The following is a 21,377-nucleotide window of genomic DNA, read 5'->3' as shown; positions in this document are numbered from 1 at the left end:
ATAGAAAATGGAAAGTGGTAACTTTTACCAGTGTGATAAAAATAAGGAAGCCAGAGTGTTGGGCAAGGGAGAGACATTCCAGTGAGAGAGAGAGATATGCAAGATAGCAACAGAGACAGAAAAATGGGAAATGAGTATAAACAGAGAATGAAACCTGAAAAGCCTAAAGAAGAAAATAAAGTGACAGCCAGATAAAAGAATTTGAGTGCAAGAATAAAGAGGATAACTACGATGATATCGAACTAGATTTTTGCAGAATCAGTGACTTCATAGACCTTTCAAAATGTTGGGTGAGACTTGCATCTCATGGCAATTTCTGACTTGCTGGTATGAAAAAAGGGGGTGAACAATTGGATACGTTTCCAAATCAGTGGGTGTTCCATTCGTCCAAATGGGGGAGCCAGGAGACAAAACGGTTTTGCTGTGTCTGCCCGAGTGAAGAAACTTTGCTTTCAACTCAATCTGATCACCATTGAAAACTTCTCAACTGAAACAGAACAAACGCCAAGTTTGTGCAATCTTGCTGTTGTAATGACCACATCATTTTATTTCCCTTTATGCACTTTTTGAAATCAAGATGGATGCAGTTTTGAAAATTCTTTACTCAAGCACAGTGAGAGTTGCACACAATGCTCTCTTTCCCAGGACTAGTGAGCCTGAGTCACGTCAAGGAAAGCAGAACTTAGTGTTAAGTTCAAACAGATCGCGTTTTCACTGCAGTAACATCCTTAATTCACTGTGGATGTTGCAAATTTTCAGAGTAAAATGCTCTTGTGTGATCTCCAAAATTTAACCTATCTTTTTAGACCTGTTACATCTATTATTTGGTGCTTTTAAACCCAGAGAATGTGAGATTGTTTGGCAAGAGAGGAAGCATTGAAGACAGGAGTTGACAATTTATTGATTGTTGGTTATAGAATTTCAGATAAAAGCCAGATAAATGTAACAGATGTGACAAACTAGCTTTAAGCTGGACCTCATGTCAAATTTGCCCTGTGGAGTTTAAGGAACATTATCGAGTCATAGAGGTCTACAGACCATTGAATCTGCACCAGTCAAAACCAACCACCTACCTACTCTAATCCCACTTCTAGCATTTGGACTGTAGCCTTGTAAGCCTTGGTCTTAGTGCAATACAGTTCAGAGTCAGATTTCAGAAATGATTCATTTAATTTTGAAATTTCTGAAGTGACTAGCCTTGAAGTAGATAAACAGGGACTTTGCCTGACAATAACAATCCATTAAATCCGGCTGGAGTTAACCATTCACATCCTGTGTAGGGAATGGTTAAAGTGAATAGGTATGTTTAAGGATAGGGCTAGACTAGCACAAGAAGGAGAAATAGGTCACACATGAGAGATTTTGATGAGGAAAGCTGAGAGGAGATATAAGCTGAAAATGAGTTGCTGGAAAAGCGCAGCAGGTCAGGCAGCATCCAAGGAACAGGAGAATCGACGTTTTGGGCATAAGCCCTTCTGCCCGAAATGTCGATTCTCCTGTTCCTTGGATGCTGCCTGACCTGCTGCACTTTTCCAGCAACACATTTTCAGCTCTGATCTCCAGCATCTGCAGCCCTCACTTTCTCTCTGAGAGGAGATATAAGCCTATGTTGGACTAAATGGCCTGTTTCTGTGCAGTTGATCCTATGTAATGTAGAAAGGTGTCATTCATAAAATGACTGGGGCTTCAGCTTATTCCAGATAAGCAAAAAATGCATATCACAGATCACAACTATATATTTATAGTCCCTACAATTTAATAACATGTCAAGTAATCAAATAAAATTTGTCATCGAGTCATACATGAAGACAGATGCCTAAACATTTGATCGGAGAGGTCTGAAAGGAGGGAGGTGGATAGCCAGAGAGAGTTAGGAAATAAATTGCCGAGTTCAGGACCACACAACAGCAGGAACAGCTGCAATGGTGCGCCACTGAAAACCCTCAGGCAGGCAAGAAGCAGAACTGGAAGAGGTCAGAGGTCTGAGGTGTGGAACTGGAGAGGTCATAGAGACAGGGAGAGCTGAGACCATCATGCATTTTGAATATCAAACTGAGTGTTTTGAACTGAAATCAAATGTAGAACATAGGGATGATGAATGTGGGACATACCTTGGGATTTTTAAATTCGTTCATGGGATGCGGGCACTATGGATTGGCCCACAATGTATTGCCCATCATGAGATGAGTGACCATCTAGGCCATTTAGGAGAGCAGCTCAGAGTTAATCACATTACTGTGGGTCTAGAGTCAGATGTTGGCAAAACCAGAGAAGGACAGCAGATTTCCTTCCCAAAATGACACTGAACCAGAAGGATATTTACAATAATTGACAGCAGTTACACGGTCAATATTAGACAAGCAATTTTAAAAAAATATTCCAGGTTAACTCAAATTTCACCATCTGCCATGCCTGGATTGGAGTCCATGTCCTTAGAACATGTTGGACTCTGGATGATTAGCTTGCCGACATCGTCACTGTGCCAGAGTCTCCAATTATGTGAACTCCAGTTCATGGATTCCAAGATTGAAAGTGAGGCAAGAGGGCTTTGGAGTATTCAAGACTGGAGTTCAGAACACAAGCTCCTGATGGTTATTCAGGAACTATCCTTGGAAACTGCACAAGGCAATTTGCACCCTCATCATCTGAGTGAACAGAGATGAGGAAATATTTTTTTTTCTCTGAGGGCTGAAATTCCCTTCCTCAAAAGGTAGTGGATGCAGAGTCTTTTAAATATTTTTAACACAGAGGTAGATAGATTCTTCCCGAAGGGATGAAAGATTATTGAGGATATAGAGAAATGCAGAGTTAAGGTGAAAATCAGACCACTCATGATCTTACTGAATAGCAGAGCAGGGGCAAAGGGCTTACTGATTCCCTCTGTTTCTGGCTCAGACGTTCCTATAAACATCTGGTCCAACAAATAACCTGGCCGCCTACACCTTATATGATTTTATCTCAACAGAATCGAAGGGATAAATAATCGGGTCTATTTCTGAGTGAGTGGAGAACCCGTTTCTCCGGGTGGAGGAGCTGAGAGAAGAAATGGGCAGGACGGTGGCTCAGTGGTTAGACCCAGGTTCAATTCCAGCCTCGGGTGACTGTCTGTGTGGAGTTTGCATATTCTCCCCGTGTCTGTGTGGGTTTCCTCTGGGTGCTCTGGTTTCCTCCCACAATCCAAAGATGTGCAGGTCAGGTGGATTGGCCTGGCTAAATTGCCCAGAGTCAGAGAAGAGAATCAGAGAATCTCTTCAGTGTGGAAACTGGCCATTTGGCCCAACAAGTCCACACTGACCCTCCGAAGAGTATCCCATCCAAATCCATTCCCCTACCCTATTACTCTCCATTTCCCTTGACTAATGCACCTAACCCAAACACCCCTGGACACTATGGGCAATTAACCATGGCAAATTCACCTAACCTACACATCTTTGGAGCGTGGGAGGAAACTGGAGTGCCCGGATGAAACCCATGCAGTCACTGAGAGACTGTGCAAACTCCACACACAGTCGCCCGAGGTTGGAATTGAACCTTGGTCTCTGGAGCTGTGAGGCAGCAGTATTAACCACTGAGCCATCATATCCAAGGATGTGCATGTTAGGTGGATTAGCCATGGGAAATGTAGGAATAGAGTAGGGGTCTAGATGGGATACTCTTCAGAGGGTCGGTGCAGATTCAATGGGCTAAATGGCCTGCTTTCACAATGTAGGGATTCTGTGAAACAGTTTTACCGTGTCTGCACTATTGAATAAGTCCTGTTTTTGACACAATTTAATCACCCTTCAAACTGCAAAAAGAAAGGGAACAGGAGGCAAATTTGTGTAATCTCACCGTGTAAAATCTACTCTTTCAGGATCCTATCAATTCTGATGCAACACTTACTCTGAAATTAGACAACGTATCAAGGATAATGACACAGGTCGGGACACATCTCCTACCGTTCTATGAAACTTGTGGCTTCGTTGGTCATTCTCTGCGTCAGGTTCTCACATGAAAAGGGCTGCTGGATGACTGTCCAGTTCCTCATCAGGATGCAGTTGAGGTTGCGAAATTGGGAGAAGAAAAGCAAAACCACAGCAAGTAACAGAGCGACAGCCAGAAAGATGAAACCCAGAGCTCTCCACGGCGCCCTCATGAGCTGACAGAAATCCAGCAGCAGCAGCGTGAAGAGGGATAGAGTTGCAACCTGGACCACGCTGCGCACGGTACTCCGAGCCCCCACATTGATGACACTGCCTCCATCGGGCTTGCAGTTACGTAGGTTGGTCAATGGAAGACCGTAGAAGTAGTCAAAGCCATGGCGGAGTGGGTGGTGACAATGATCCTCGCTCGATTCACAGTTTAAACCAAGGTGCCACTTCCCTGAAAGACAAGAGAGCAGGACATAAGGAGCAGACTCGTATTTATGTAGCACCTTTTGTAACCTCAGGACATCTCAAAATCTACTACAACAAAGGGTTTCCTTTTGAAATGGAGGGCAGAATTCTCCCCCGTGTTGTTCAGGCAAGAGGAACGTGAGTGAGATGACTGAACAAACACAGAATGGAAAAAAAAACAGATTCCTGAGAAAGTCATCCACAAGCCTTAATTGATGAAATCAGAGCTTCGTCCTCAAATTCCAAACGAGCAAATTTCACCCAGGGTCACTGTTGCAGTGTCAGAACATAGAACAGTACAGCCCTTGATGTTGCGCCGATCTTTTATCCTACTCTAAGATCAAACTAATCTACATTCCCTTCATTTTACTATCATCCAAGAGTCCCTTAAAGAGCCTCCCCCCATTTACCTCTCCACCTTGGAGGCTCCCTGCCTCCATTCCTGATGAAGGCCTTTTGCCCAAAACGTCGATTTTCCTGCTCCTCGGATGCTGCCTGCCCTGCTGTGCTTTTCCAGAACCACTCTAATCTAAACACTTAAATGTCCCTAATGTCTCTGACTCTACTACCACCGCTGGCAGTGCATTCCATGCACCCACTACTCTCTGTATGAAGAACGTACCTCTGATATCTTCCCTAAATCTTCCTCAAATCACCTTAAAATTATACCCCTTCATGATAGCTATTTCTGCTCTGGGAAAAAGTCTCTGTCTATCCACTCTATCTACACCTCTCATCATCTTGTACACCTCTACCAAGTCACCTCTCATCCCTTTTCGCTCCAATGAAAAAAACTTTAACTCCCTCAATCTTTCTTGTTAAGAAATGCCCCCCATCCAGGCAGCATCTTGGTAAATAGCCCCTGCACCCTCTTAAAGCTTCCATATTCTTCCTATAAGGCAACTAGAACTGAACACAATATTCCAAGTGTGGTCTAACCAGGGCTTAAGTGCAGCAACATAACCTCGCAGCTCTTAAACTCAATCTCTCTGCTAATGAAAGCCAACAGATCAAATGCCTTCTTAACAACCTTATCAACTTTGAAGGATCTATGGACATGGACCCCAAGATCCCTCTGTTTCTCCACACTGCCAGGAATCCTGCCTTCAACCCTATAACCTGCATTCAAATTCGACCTTCCAAAATGAATCACTTCACACTTTTCCAGGTTGAACTCCATCTGCCACTTCGCAGCCCAGTTCTGCATCCTGTCAATATCCCATTGCGACCTACAACAGCCCTCCACACTATCCACAAATCCCCCAATCTATTAACCCACCCTTTCACTTCCTCATCCAAGTCATTTATAAAAATCACAAAGAGCAGAGGTCCAGAACAGATCCTTATGTAACATCACTGGTCACCGAGCTCCAGGCTGAAGACTTTCCATCTACTACCCCCTGCTGTCTTCTATGGGCCAGCCAATTCTGTATCAAGACAACCAAATTTCCCTGTATCCCATGCCTCCTTACCTTCTGAATGAGCCTACCATGGGAAACCTTATCAAACGCCTTGCTAAAATTCACGTACACCACATTCACTGCTCGACCTTCATTAATGTGTTTTGTCACATCCTCAAAGGATTCAATATGGCTTGTGAGGGATGACTTGCCTCTCACAAAGCCATGTTGACTATCTCGAGTCAAACTATGGTTTTCCAAGTAATCATGAATCCTGTCTCTCAGAATTGTCTCCAATAATTTGCCCACCATAGACATAAGACTGACTGGTCTGTAATTCCCAGGATTATTCCTACACCCGTTCTTGAACAAAGGAATATCAGATGCCATCTTCCAATCATCTGGCACTACTCCAGTGAGGACACAAAGATCATCACCAAAGACACAGCAATCTCTTCCCTCACTTCCTGTAGTAACCTTGGGTATATCCCGTCTGGCCCAGGGCATCAAGGTCGGTCTCAGTAGTGAATACTGAAACAAAGTATTCATTGAGGACCTACTTCCTCTGATTCCAGGCACAAATTCCCTCCACTATCTCTGATCGACCCCCACCCTCACTCTGGCCATCCTCTTGTTCCTCACATAAGCGTTGAATGCCTGAGGGTTTTCCTTAATCCTACTTGCTAAAGCTTTCTCATGTCCCCTTCTCACTCTCCAAAGTCCATTCTTCAGTTCCTTCCTGGCTACCTTGTAACCCTCTCGAACCTTGTCTGATCCTTGCCTCTTCAACCTCAAGTAAGCTTCCTTCTTCCCCTTGATTAGATGTTCTACATCCCTTGTCACCCTAGGTTCCTTCACCCTACTATCCCTTCGTTGTCTCGGTGGGACAAACCATCCAACACTAATCAGCAAGTGTTCGCTAAACAACCTCCACATTTCTGTTGCGCATTTTCCTGGTAACCCAGCAGCCAACTTGCACGATCCTATTTGGCAGTTTCCATTATCAGTAATGGGATGATGACTGCCTCCAGTAATCTGTTTTTTGTGATGTTGGTTAAGAGATAAGCATTGACCAGGTCACCATGCAGGAATTTCATAACCATCTGTGAAATATGGCTGTGGGTCAGGGTCTTGGTTTGACATTGCAGTACATGCATCCCTCACATTGGACTGTCAGCTTGAATTATATGCTGGGGGTAGACATGGAGGTGAGAATCCTGTCAAATGAGCCACAGCTGCTACATAGAGAACAAGACGGAGCCGTAGAAACTCCTAAGCCCCCTCTACCACTGGATGAGACCAGAGCTAATACACACTTCAACCTTTTCTTCGAGTTGCTTATCCACCAAGAATGCATCAACTTCAGATGTCAGAGCTCCAGCTGAGCCTTCAGGAGTACGTTCAGGGCACAGTATTCCAACTTTCCTCTGTGCTTTGCATAAAAAAAGTGCCGTCTAATTTCTCTTTTGAATGTCCTTGTTTAAGATCATGACCCCACTCAGCCCCCTTGTTCTAAGTTCCCTCATTGAAGGAAATAGTTTCTCTGCATCTTCCCTGTTCATTCCTATTGTCATTTGAAACACAGCTCACCAAGAGTGGCAAAGTTCTTTACTCCTTGGATGCTGCCTGAACCGCTGTGCTCTTCCAGAATCTGGTTTCCAGCATCTGCAGTCATTGTTTTTACCTTGCCAGATCTTTTGAGTATTTCTACCATTTTGTTTTTATTTCAAATTTCCAGTATCTGCAGGACTATGCTTCTGTGGAATGGCATTCTGATCGGACCAAGTGAAAAGAGTTGGGATGAGGTTTGTAAGGAGCAATCTCCAGTGTGAATTGGCTTAGCTGAGTGGCCATTTTGTGTGCTGTAAATCCTGTGGGATTCACATGCAGTGGGATAAAAGGTGTATATTGTATCTCGGGATATGGATTTTCAAATAGAGGCCAATGGATGTGGGTCAGCTCTGTGAAGGTATTTTTTCTCCCCACACTTCGGAATGTCATTTGAAACAATGGCCAATGACGTCAAATCCAAGATGTCAAGTGCAGTCCAGTGTCTGGGAGAACTGTTGCAGTGGTAACAAATATAAATTTTATATTGCTGAGTGTACAACAGGTCAGAATTGCCATCAATGTTTGGTTTAGACTTCAGGACAGAAAGTTCAAGGTCTCAGTTTAGAGGAACGAGGAGTGCAGTTCAGAAGGGAGTCAAGTTTTTCCAAACTGGTGAATTTTAGTTCCCGGGAACCATTCAACCCAGCTGAAGCATTGTTAGTGTTCAGAACTTCCAAAATCTGAGAGCTTGGACAGACGTTTTCAAGTTATTAGAATTGAAAAAGTTTAGGGTGTCAAAATTGTGAAAGCAGACTTAGAAAGGAATCATAGAGTTCTATCTGCAGTTCAAGGACAGGAAACTGGGAGGAGTTTGTTGAGATAGAGATGACATAGGAGTAACATTTCTCTGGAGTTGAGTGTCTGTAGAAGAGCCATGTTTGGAAACAGGTTGAATATTTGTTTTGCTGTTTGTTAAGATCTAACTGTTGTATATTTTTTTCTTGTGCGCAAAACTTTTATGCTGTTAAAGGACTTCCGAAGCCTAATGTAAATATTTGTGGTGACTAACCACACGCTAACCAACTGCAAAGATTAAACACGTGATCTATCAAGGCCAGTTTTGTTCTAGGATCTGACTAGTTGGGTGTTACCATCAGCTAGGATCATTAAAAAAAAACTGATTTGATTAATCAAAACATTTTTGATTAATCAAATCAATTTTTATGAATGGTCCTAGCTGATGGTAACACTCGCCTAGTCAGATCCTAGAACAAAACTGGACTCAATAGATCATGTGTTTAATCAAAGTATTTTTGATTAATTAGGAAAAGAAACACAACGTGAAAGTTGGCTCATTAAGCTTGCCATCTTCTCCAGGACTTCTACAATCAGTACAGTTTCATCCTGAGAGGGGTAATTGGGCAAGCATTTCTCGAATTTAGCATAAAGTCTCTTCAACAAAAAAATCCTGCTCCAAAGCAGAACAATTTAATGCCTTGGACATTGATGAGGCATTTCTATTGGCAACCGAGAGTTAAAACAGAATAGTTGCTCATGCATCAAAACCAAAAGAACCGCGGATGCTGTAAACCAGAAACAAAAAACTGAAATTGTTGGAAAAGCTCAACTGGTCTGGTAACATCTGCAAACAGAAATCAGAGTTAACCTTTCAGGACCGGTGACACTTTCTCACCAGACTCGAAATGTTAATTCTGATTTCCCTTCACAGTGCTGCCAGACCTGTTGAACTTTTCCAGCAGTGTCTGTTTTTGTTTGTAATTGTCCATACATACCATCAAGAGGTAATATACAATCTTTTTTAAATTAGATTACCTACAGTGTGGAAACAGGCCCTTCAGCCCAACCAGTCCACACTGACCCTCCGAAGAGTAACACACCCAGACCTGCTTCCCTCTGACAAATGCACCTAACATTATGGGCAATTTAGCATGAAAAATGTGTTGCTGGAAAAGCACAGCAGGTAAGGAGCAGGAGAATCGACATTTCGGGCATAAGCCCTTCCTCCTGCTCTTTGACCTGCTGCGCTTTTCCAACAACACATTTTTCAGCTCTGATCTCCAGTCCTCACTTTTTCCTAGCAATTTAGCATGGCCAATTCACCAGACCTGCACATCTTTGGACTGTGGGAGGAAACCGAAGCACCCAGAGGAAACCCACGCACACACGGGGAGAATGTGCAAACTCCACATAGACAGTCGCCCGAGGCTAGAATCGAACCTGGGACCCTGCTGCTGTGAGGCAGCAGTGTTAACCACTGAACCACCATGCCGCCCCATTTCATTATTATATGCTGTTCAAAGGTTTCATCGTGGGAGGAGTAATATTGTGTAACATTGTATAAGACAATATTAATGGCAATATCATGGTGTGGCATGGTGGCTCAGTGGTTAGCACTGCTGCCTCACAGTGCCCGGGACCTGGGTTCAATTCCCACCTTAGGCAGCTGTCTGTGTAGAGTTTGCACATTCTCCCTGTGTCTGCATGAGTTTCCTCCCACAGTCCAAAGATGTGCAGGTCAGGTGAATTGGCCATGGTAAATTGCCCATAGTGTTAGGTGCAGGGGTAAATGTAAGGGAATGGGTCTGCGTGTGTCCCTCTTTGGAGGGTTGGTGTGGACTTGTTGGGCTGAAGGGATTGTTTCCACACTGTAGGGAATCTAAGAAAAACATACTGGATAAAGAGCAGTTATCATTTTAAGAGTTCGTTAATAGAATGTGCAGACCTCAATGTTTCCAGCACTGACTGTCATCTGAAGAAATTTCTGGAAGAGGCAAACCGGTAGTTAAATGAGGTAGAGGGGTGGAAATAAACAGGAGAGCTACCAAAAAGAAAGAACCTGGAAGGTTGAAGGCATGATTACTAAGACCCTTATCTCTTACCAACAAGCCCAGTGGAATAACCTTGCTCTTTCAACAGCTTGACAAAAGTTGTCTCATTTGTAGGAAGTCCGCCTGACCCAGCTGCGAAAATGTAGACACCTATTCTTTGGAAGGTGGTCATTCCTAAAAGGAAGAGGACAGATTTTGTCCATTACTTCTAAAGATGTGTGCCGATTGAACAAATATAACTATGCATCTTCAAAGCAATACATTGAATGATACGCCGAATTATAATGCCAGGAGCATTAAACACACAAAAAAGTCTGAGGTATTGAAGTACACCAATGTATAAACCAGTTTATTACTTTTTAGGTGAACAAGGTTTAAATTATTGTCCATTCCCCAGCTCTAGTGAAAGGTTTCCAGGTACTCTACGCAAGTGGTCACATACAAGTGCTATTTGACTACAGGGTGGTCAATGAGCTTACCCCTGTTGTGTCAATACCATCAAACACATTTCCTGGATAGCGATACAAGAGTGGGAATACTGACTGATTTTTACAAGCTTGAACTGTGGTTAGTGAAGCTATGCATAGATCAACTTTTATCACTTCACTATTATTCTGAACAGGATCAACTAACCCATGGAGCAGGATCAGCCAGGAGGTCCAAGGATTAGAATCAATTTTATTGATCAGCACAGATTTGAGAGCTGACGTGACTGAGTGAGCAATCCTCTGAAAGGATTTAGCTGTAACTAGTGGCATACCACATGAGATCTGTACTTGGTCTTCAGCTTTTATAATCTTCATTAATGACTTGATGAACGTATTGACTGTAACATATTCAAGTTTACTCACATAGAAAGTTAGGTGCAAAAGCAAGCAGTGAGGAGGGCACCCAGAAGGATATACATTGGTGATTGAGCAAAAAGGAGCAGATAGAATGTAAAATCTTGAAGTGTGAAGTTATCAGTTTGGCAGAAAATTAAAAAGAAAGAATATTTTTGAATTACAGGTATACAATCCTTTATGCGAAATCCTTGGGGCCAGTTGTTTTTCGTATTTCGGAATTTTTCGATTTTCAGAATAAATGACATCTTCACAGTGAAATTTAAAAATATCTTACCAAGCAGCAGACACACGTGCGACTAGTACGAGCACTGAGACGCAATTGATGCCTGCCAGTGCTGGGCTGCACCACCATGACACATTTGAGTGATGAGGGTCAAGTGGGTGTGGAGTTGGGTCACCTGTTCACATGCCAAACAACATTATTATGCAGAAAAACACTTCACAAAAGAAACTTCGGATTTTGGAGCTTTTCGGATTTTGGAATTTTGGATAAAGGATTGTATACCGGTACTAAAGAATGGGAAAATATGCATTCACAAAGACTTTGACATCCTGGTACATGTGTCACAGAAAGTTAACATGCAAGTACAACAAGCAATTAGAAAGGCAAATTGTATATGATATTTTGTAACGAAGTGATTTGAGTATAGGCATAATGAAGTCATACAACAATCATAGAGGGCATTGGTGAGGACACTTAGAGTGTTGTTTACATCTTTGATCTCCTTACACAAGGGAAGACTTACTTCCTCTATCGGGATTACAATGAACATTCTTTGTACTGGTTCATGGTGGGAGAGTTGTCCTAAGAATAAAGTGAGTAGACTCAGCCTATGTTTTCTGTATTTCAGAACAATGAAAGGTAATCTGATTGGAACTTAAAATTCTTAATGGGCAGAAAAGGATAAATGCTGACAAAATGTCTACCCCAGCTCAGGAGTCTAGAACATGGCGTCACAGACTCAGAATAAGAGGTTGGCCATTTAGGACTGAGGTGCAGAAATATTTCTTTACTCCAAGAGGTGCGAATTTTTGGAGTTTGCCACCAAGAGGGCTGTGGATGCTCACATGTTGAGCAGATTGAAGATTGAATTGGATACATTGTTGGGAGATAAAAATAATGGGGGATTTGGTGACGAAGCAGATGATGATCAGCCATGATCCTATTGAACGACAGAGCAGGTCAAATGTTCAAATAGCCGACTCCTTTATCATTTGATTCTGTATGGTGTGTGAATTGGATAGGTGCGGGATTAGTAGACGGAAAACATGTAAAATATCTCAGCACAATTAAGTTAGACATTAAATACCACCTATTACTATAAGAGAGTCATTATCCACTTTAACACAATATTGAAGCACATAACTTGCGCAAATCTTTGAACAGCAGGCAAAAAGACTCCTCTCAGGGAAGTCTTTTCCAATTGGAGGGTAAATTTTCAGGGTCATTGGAAAATTAAGCATTTGAGAATCTCTCAGAGTCTTACATCCGCTGAATTGTGTATTGAATAGAATGCGAATTAAATCAAATTGTCCAATTCCTCACGTGAATTTTGACTCTTATGTTGTAACTTGAAAAGTTCATTGAGGATAAATCTCACATGCAGCATTCCATTCTTGAAAATGAATTGACTGGTGGTGTTAAACCAAGGCACGTTAAACCCATTAAAATAGTTTCGGTACCTCCCAAGATGATTCTGGATGAGAAATGTCATTGACTGCACTTAATATATCCAAAAATGTTTCCAATCAACTTCAGAGATCGGACTGAAGTAAACCAAAATGACAAGAGATGTCAAATTGGTGCTGACCAGTATTTATTGCCCATCCATAGTTATCCTTGAAGTGATGGTGAGCTGCCTTCCTGAATCGCTGCAGTCCATATGCTGTAAGTAGACCCACAATGCCCTAATGAGGGAATTCCAGGGTTTTGACCCAGCGACAGTGAATGAACAGTGAAATATTTCCATCACACTTCTGACTTGTGCCTTGGAGATAGCGAACAGAGTTAGGAGGCGAGTTACTCAATGCAGTATTCCTCTCTAACCTGCTCTTGTTGATACTCTATGTTGAGTTCTGTTGAGTTTCTAGTTAATGATAAACCCTAGGATGTTGATAGTGGGTAATTCAGTGATGGTAACACTACTGAATGTCAAGAGGTGGTGGTTAGTTAATCTCGTATTGGAGATGGTCATTGCTAATTTAATTATTTTACGCCATTTAACAAAGTCAAAACCTACCCTGCTGCATGTTTGATAGTTGAGAGGCAAATCAGGTGCTATATGAATTATTCATGTTTCCTTTTTTAGAAGGTACAGGGAAAATTATAGGTTAGAGGGAATAATTACTGGCTGCACATTATGAGGCGTTTGTATTAAATACAGATTTCATGGAAAATAATGTGTTTAAAAAAAAACAGCTGTTAATGATAATTATAGGACAGAAATAAAAAGTTCCATTTAAAGTAATTGTCCGATGACTGAATCTGGCCAAGGTTGTAATTGCTAGCCCAGCAAAGGCTAATGATAACTGATGGCACAGAACATTCACATAAAACACTGAATGCAAATGAATTTTGCAAACTTGTATGTTGCAGATAGACAGGCTCTCAAAACAGCTGAACAGAACACTTGCCAATTCAGATCGTGTGAACAAGAGAATGAGCATGACTGAGGGCAAACTGATCTCATGGTTCAGTGAATGCCCGCTTGCATAAGGTGAGCGAAAGCACACTAGGTTCAATCGTCCATGGACAGTTGGCCATCTCAAACAGTTGAGCTCAACATGTGAGAAAAGACGAATGACAAAAGAGAGAGAGAGAGAAAGAGAGGGAGCGAAAGAGAGGGAGCGAGAGAAAGGGAGTGAGAGAGAGATGGAATGAGAAAGGGGAAAAGAGGAAGAGGGAAAGAGAAAGAGGGAAAGAGAAAGATGGAGAGAGAAAGAGGGGGAGAGAAAGAGGGGGAGAGAAAGAGGGGGAGAGAAAGAGGGGGAGAGAAAGAGGGGGAGAGAAAGAGGGGGGGAGGGAGAGAAAGAGAGAGAGAGAGAGAGAGAAGAAACATTGGCCAGTGTTCTTGTTATTTCACAATAATTGGCAGAGCAGTGCAGATGTGGATCTTAAATTTGACTGCTAACCACTGCCAATAATGTTCTGCCAGCCAGATAATATAAACATCTTTTGGGTTGATTTTGATTAAAGCACCTGAGTTATTCACAGCCTCTCACTGAGCTGTCAGATAGCAAAAAAACAGCTATACACTGAGCAGATTCCTGGACCTATTCAACATGCTATCCTCCAAGCTATCATTGGCAATCAAACTACATTGTGAGCAATGGTCAGAGTACTCATTAATATACACAAACATGAAGCAGCCAAATGCTCCTGTTCCAATGCTCCTAATATACCATTTGCTTTCTTCACCACCTGCTGAACCTCTATGTCTACTTGTAGCAACTGGTGTGCAAGGACACCCAGGTCTTGTTGCATCTTCCCCTTTCCCAATGTATTGCCTTTCAGATAATAATCTGACTGCCCATTTTTGCAACCAAAGTGGATGACCTCATAATTATCCACATTATAATGCATTGCCATGTATTTGGCCACTCACTTAATTTCGCCCATTCTATAGGGAAACACTTCTTTTGGCCAGTCAAAGAAAAGCTAGCCAAGGTTTGGGATGAGATGAAGGATCAGGTCAGAGAGAGATTTGATGAGTGATCCCAATTCCCTGAACTGAGGAGCAAATAAGCTTGGAGACACGAATTATTTGATTGGGGAAAATAGCAAAAGCTCTGTCATGCCGAAATGATAAAAGCAACACCACCACTGAGAAGGGGATAGGCTGGACTCGGACAGTCTCACTGCCGACAATATAGAGGATGAGGGTAGCAGTAGGGATGAACTGGAGGTAGATAGGGGTGAGGCCCACGTGGAACCCTTGACGACCTGAAATATGTACTGAAATATGAGCAACCGAGATGCCTCATTGCTCCCCTAAGTGCAGAACAATACCACTCACTGCATTCAAGGGCTTGTGGAGAGACAAGCACTTCATGACATGGATGTTGGAGAAGCCCCTCTCATGATGCAATATTTAGAGTTATAGAGATGTACAGAAGGGAAATATACCCTTCGGTCCAACCTGTCCATGCCTACCAGATATCCTAACCTAATCTCGTCCCATTTCCCAGAACTTGGCCAATAACCCTCCAAACCCTTCCTAATCATATACCCATCCAGATGACTTTTAAATGTTGCAATTGTCCCAGCCTCCACCACTTCCTCTAGCAGCTCATTTCATACACGTACCACCCTCTGCGTAGAAAAGTTGCTCCTCAGGTCTCTTTTACATCTTTTTCCTCTCACTCTAAACCTATGTCCACTAGTTCTGGACTCCCACACCCCAAGGAAAGGACCTTGACTACTTACCCTATCCATGCCCCTCATGATTTTATACACCTCTATAAGGTCGCCCCTCAGCCTCCAATGCTCCATGGAAAACTGCCCCACCCTATTCAACTTCCCCCTAAGGCTCAAATTGTTCAACCCTGGCAACATCCTTGTAGATCTTTTCTGAACCCTTTCAAGTTTCACAACGTTCTTCCGATAGGAGGGAGACCAGAATTTGCACACAATATTCCAAAAGTTACCCACCTAAGAGGTATAGCCACAACATTACCTCTAAACTTTTATACTCAATGTTCTGACCAATAAAGAAAAGCATACCAAATACCTTCTTCACTATCCTATCTGTCTGTGACTCTACTTTCAAGGAATGTGAACCTGTATTCCAAGGTCTCTTTGTTCAGCAATATTCCCCCAGGACCTTACCATTAAGTGTATAAGTCCTGCTCTGATTTGAATTTCCAAAATGCAGCACCTCATGTTTATCTAAAATAAACTCCATCTGCCACTTCTCAGCCCATTGACCCATCTGATCAAGATATCTGAGGTAACCTTCTTCGCTGTCCACTACACCTCCAATTTTGGTGTTAGCTGCAAACTTACTACCTATACCTCCTATGTTAACATCCAAATGATTTATATAAATGATGAAAAGCAGTGGACCCCGCACCATTTCTTGTGGCACACCACTGGTCACAGGCCTCCAGACTGAAAGGCAACTCTCCACCATCACCCTCTGTTTTCTACCTTCGAGCCAGTTCTGTATCCAAATGACTAGTTCTCCCTATACTCCATGAGATCAAACCTTGCTAAACAGTTTACCATGAGAAGCCTTACTGAAGTCCATATGGATCATGTCCACCGCTCTGCCCTCATCAATCCTCTTCGTTACATCTTCAAAAAACTCAATCAAGTTTGTGAGACATGATTTCCCACGCACAAAGCAATGTTGACTTTCTAAATACATGTAAATCCTGTCCTTCAGGATTCCCTCCAACAACTTTCCCACTACCGATGTCAGGCTCACTGGTCTATAGTTCCCTGGTATATCCTTACCACCTTTCCTAAATAGTGGCACCACATTAGCCAACCTCCAATCTTCCAGCACCTCACCTGTGACTATAGATGATACAAATATCTCAGCAAGGGGCCCGGCAATCACTTCTCTAGCTTCCCACAGAGTTCTAGGGTACACCTAATCAAGTCCTGGGGATTTATCCACTTTTATGCATTTTAAGACATCCAGCACCTCCTCCTCTGTAATATAGACATTTTTAAAGATGTAACCATCAATACTTCCACATTCTATATCTTCCATGTCCTTCTCCACAGTAAACACTGATGAAAAATACTTGTTTAGTATCTCCCCCATCTCCTGCAGTTCCACACTTAGGCTGCCTTGCTGATCTTTGAGGGGCCCTATTCTCGCTCTAATTACTCGTTTGTCCTTAATGTATTTGCAGAATCCCTTTAGATTCTCCTTAAACCCATTTGCCAAAGCTATTTCATGTCCTCTTTTTGCCCCCTGATTTCCGTCTTAAGTATACTCCTACTGCCTTTATATTCTTCTCTACTGTCTATACCTGACATGTGTTTCCTTCTTATTCTTGACCAAAATCTCAATTACTCTAGTCATTCCCTACACCTACCAGCCTTGCCTTTCACCCCAACAGGAATTGTCTCTGGACTCTCGTTATCTCATTTCTGAAAGCTTCCCATTTTCTAGCCGTCCCTTTACCTGTGAACATCTGCCCCTAATCATCTTTCGAAAGTTTTTGCCTAATACCATCAAAATTGGTCTTCCTCCAATTTGGAATTTCAACTTTTAAATCTGGTCTATTCTTTTCCGTCACTATTTGAAAACTAATAGAATTATGGTCGCTGGCTCCTACTGACACCTCAGTCACCTGCCCTGCCTTACTTTCCAAGAGTAGGTCAAGTTTTGCACCTTCCCTTCTATTGGCTAGGCAAAGAAATGCCAGCTAAGGTAGGGGAGGAGGTCAGTTACACGCTGGTTTAGCAGCAGTAATTCCAGTTGTGCCGGATGGCTCCACAAAGCTCTGCATTGACTACTGCAAAGTTAACACAATGACTAGAGTAGGCACCAACCCAATATCCTGGCTGAAAGATTACGTGGATAGGGTATGCAAAGCAGTCTACATTACCAAGAGAGGTTTACTGGCACATTTCCGAGACTGCCGGTGTGAAGGAGGTCTCTACCTTCATAACTCCAGGTGGGTTATATCGGTATTGAATCAACCCATTCGGAGTCCATCTGGATCTGGTTGTAATCTAAACCTTCTCAGTTTTTGTTTTCTTTGTGGAGATTCGACTCTAATTTCTCTCACCATCTCTGTTATTCAAGAGTTTCCTTTTTGCTCTTTAATCTCATGGGTTTAAGAAGATGGATTATTGGTACAGTAGTTCTCCAAGCTCTCAGATTTCCCCCTGCCCTCACCGTGCTCGTTTCAGCTCTCACTTCGAGCAAATTGCAGCAAATGCTCAGGGAGAAACCTAACTGTGCCATGAAATACCTCACTCTGGCAACAATACTGCAATCATTGCGCATTCTGTTATTCTGCAATTCCTTTCCTTAAGTTGCTTTAGTCGAGAGCACACCTACCTGACCTGATTGGATACCGGCCGGTCAGAACAGCAGCTCTGCTTGGGGTACATAATGCGGCTGCAGCTATGTGCTGGGTCAGTGTTATTCCATCCTTTGCCAGGCTGTCTATGTAGGGTGTTCTGCAACAGAGGACAAAGCCTTAAAACAAAAGTATAAAAAATAAAAGAGGAACACTCAAATAGTCTAGTTTAATGTCAGGAAAACTACTGACGTTGTTTATGGATAAAATAGCCTATAGCACGTACGATGCCATTTTTCTGGAGGTCGCTATGAAATTTGGTAAGAAGGTAGCAATGTAGTGTTGGTTATACATATCACTGTCACATCCTTGTGCACTAAACAGTCCTATTTTGGTATAAATTACACTTTGGAAATGTTTTTCTGTATCTGAAATGTTGGTCGCAACTTGGAGTTACACAATTTGAGTGAAAGTAATCATACATCAGTAGCTTGTGTTGTATTTTCAAAGCAGAAGTTGGAGCAAACAAATGAGTCACTGTTCCTTTTATCCCCCACCTTGGCCAAGTTACCATCAAACTGCAATGTTCAGTTTCAGTTTCCATCCAGTGCTGTGGATCTCAGCTTCTGGTTTCCTTTACTGTTTCTATGATGATGCACTTCTCCCTGTTTATTCTAGCCCATGTCCTGAACTAAACTGTTTCAGAATCACTGAATGACCTGATTTTACACAGTGTAGCCAACAGTGAATTGGATACTCAGATTCTTTGCTTCAGAGGCCTCCTTCCTCCACCATGTTTCCAGAAATCATAGAATCTCTACAGTGTGGAAGCAGGCCTCTCGGCCTATTAAGTCCATATTGACCCTCCAAAGAGCATCCCACCTAGACCCAACCTCAGCTCCCTACCTTATCCCTATAATCCTGTATTTCCCATGACTAATCCACCTAACCTGCATATCTTTGAACTGTGGGAGGAAACTGGAGCACCCAGAGGAAAGCCACACATATACGAGGAGAAGGTGCATACTCTACACAGACAGTCACTTGAAGATGGAATTGAACCTGGGTCCCAGGCTCCGTGAGGCAGCAGAACAAGCCACTGAGTCACCGTGCTGCCCAATCCTTCCTCTGTCATGTCTCATTTAGAGAGCTGGGACAATTTTCAAGCCTCAAAATGTGGTCTCAGTGGGAAAACTGTCATAAGTGCCTCACATTGTATTCAACAGGAACTTGAATGGCCATTCCTCTGCGCCTACTTTGGGAACATTGATAATTTTAGCTAGAATTTCCCATTAGTTCAAAACTTAGCTTTCGAACCCCCAGTCACTTCAATGAAATATTAATTAGAGGAGAATAAAAAGAAAACTGCACCTCAAAACTTAAGTGACACCAAAATAAAAAAAAAAGCAAAAGCCTGCAGATACTCAAAGCTGGAAACATATACTGAGAACGCTGGAGAAACTCAGCTGGTTAGTCAGCATCTATGCAGAGAGAAACAGAGGTAACATTTGGAGTCTAATGGCTCTTCTTTGAAACTGAAGGGGCTAGGAAATAATGGGGATACTGTTTGCTGTTGACAAAATGAGAGGAGGAGCATGTGGAACAGATGACAACAGTGCCCAAGCAAAAGTCAAAGAGAGTGCTAATGGTGGTAAAAGAGAGATTAAGATGTATAATAGGTGATAATAACAGGATTGACTATGAGAAACTGGGTCAATTCTGCTGATGAAGGGCTCCGGCCCGAAATGTCGATTTTCCTGCTCCTCGGATGCTGCTAGACCTGCTGTACTTTTCCAGCAACACACTCTTGATTGAAAATCCATGAGGCGAAAGTGAGGACTGCAGATGCTGGAGATTAGGGTCAAGATTAGAGTGGTGCTGGAAAAGCACAGCAGGTGAGGCAGCGTCTGAGGAGCAGGAAAATCGACGTTTCAGGCAAAAGCACCACACTCCTGACTCTGCTGAGAGCAAATTCAACAAGACACTGACAAAACACAGAGAGGGGTGAGTCATGTTACAATCAAAATGCAGAACAATGTTCATACTCTGATGTCACTGAACCCAATGTTGAATCTCAAACTCTGTAAAGGACTTCCTAAGCAGAAAATAAGTTGCACATCCTCCAGCTTCACTTGAACATCGTTGGAACACTGCAACTGGCTTAGGATGGAACTATGAAAAATGTTTCCCATCATTACACTAATCAATTTCTGGCCTCCTTCAGTTCTGGGGAAGCCATACTGGACTTGTTCCACTGTTTCTCTCTCCACAGCTGCTGCCAGACCTGCTGAGTTTCTTCTTTTTGTTTAACTCCAAAATGAATTCCTTCAGAAAGTAAATTTCACATTGGTCTTTTATTTGCTCAAAATTGAGCTTTTGCTGTTCAGCTCAGATTTATTGGGTCTTAAAATGTACAATAGCCCAGGGCAGGGCTCCTTGGCACAGTGGTAGTATTCCTAACTCGAGACCAGGGTTCAAGTACCCTCTGCTCCGGAAGTATGTAACAACATCTCTGAACAGATAACTTTGCTTTAATTGGTATTTTCAACTTGCACTGCATGTTATTACATACCACTGGAGCAGGCCATAATGAAGGACCTCCTGGTTCAGACATAGGGACATTACCACTGCATCATCAGTGCCTGCAATTTTGAATTTCATTTTTTTAAAAAATCAACCAGTTCAGACACATCTCTGTAGAATGTGAGACTTGAACCTAGGCCCTCTGGCTTAGAGATAGAGACACTATCACTGCATGACTAAAGTGCTCAGAATTCCTAGATCAGTGAATTGGCAATCAAAACTTTGAGATATTTTCTAATCAACCTGTTCAGAGAAGCTATTACACAACCTGGACTCCTGGCTCAGAAGTATTGACACTACCACTGCACAAGGACTTTTGATTTCAAAATATCTGCAATAGTACAACAGCTCATGATAAAAAAAACCCAGCCAATTATAGAACAACCCAACGACTTATTAGAGACTCAAAGGAACCTACAATTAAGGAAACACATTAGCAAGTTTGAACATGTCCAACTGAGTAACAGATGCATACATGAAAATAAACTAACCGAGAATTTCAGCATTTGCATTCCAATCAGTCTAAGGTCCTGTCACACCCTTCTCGCAAACAGCTCGAGGCTTTATAAATATTGATTGTTTTCGAACTTGGCTCGCTCTGAACTTTCTAATGCTTTTCTGAAGCTGCTATCCCCAGACCGAGGTTAGGGACTGGGAGACCCTGATTTGCACCTGATCATGTGATCTGATACCGCACTCTTAAAAGGCAGACTTTTAACCTCTTGGGTGGTGGTGAAAAAAGGAAATATATGGGTGTCTTGGTCCTGGAGAGATCTTCTCTCACCA

At 42.5% G+C, this 21,377-nt stretch overlaps 1 protein-coding gene across 5 annotated transcripts in view; it reads right to left on the bottom strand.

Moving 5' to 3' along the window:
- sts (steroid sulfatase (microsomal), isozyme S) overlaps positions 1 to 21,377 on the bottom strand; it is a 70,505-nt gene that overhangs the window by 31,781 nt on the left and 17,347 nt on the right. For all 5 annotated transcript variants that reach the window (XM_087988400.1, XM_087988401.1, XM_087988402.1 and 2 more), the window contains exons 3-5: positions 18,047 to 18,168; positions 10,228 to 10,350; positions 3,939 to 4,362 (exon numbers count right to left, since the gene is read on the bottom strand). In XM_087988400.1, the coding sequence (XP_087844526.1) occupies positions 3,939 to 4,362; positions 10,228 to 10,350; positions 18,047 to 18,168 (669 nt within the window). The remainder of the gene's footprint in view (positions 1 to 3,938; positions 4,363 to 10,227; positions 10,351 to 18,046; positions 18,169 to 21,377) is intronic.

Source organism: Chiloscyllium plagiosum, unplaced genomic scaffold, assembly GCF_037043375.1.
Source record: "Chiloscyllium plagiosum isolate Xiang-an unplaced genomic scaffold, Cpla_swu_hap1 HiC_scaffold_6, whole genome shotgun sequence".
Taxonomy (NCBI): domain Eukaryota; kingdom Metazoa; phylum Chordata; class Chondrichthyes; order Orectolobiformes; family Hemiscylliidae; genus Chiloscyllium; species Chiloscyllium plagiosum.
The sequence above is the reverse complement of the archived record's forward strand: the minus strand, read 5'-3'. Positions and strand labels throughout refer to the sequence as shown.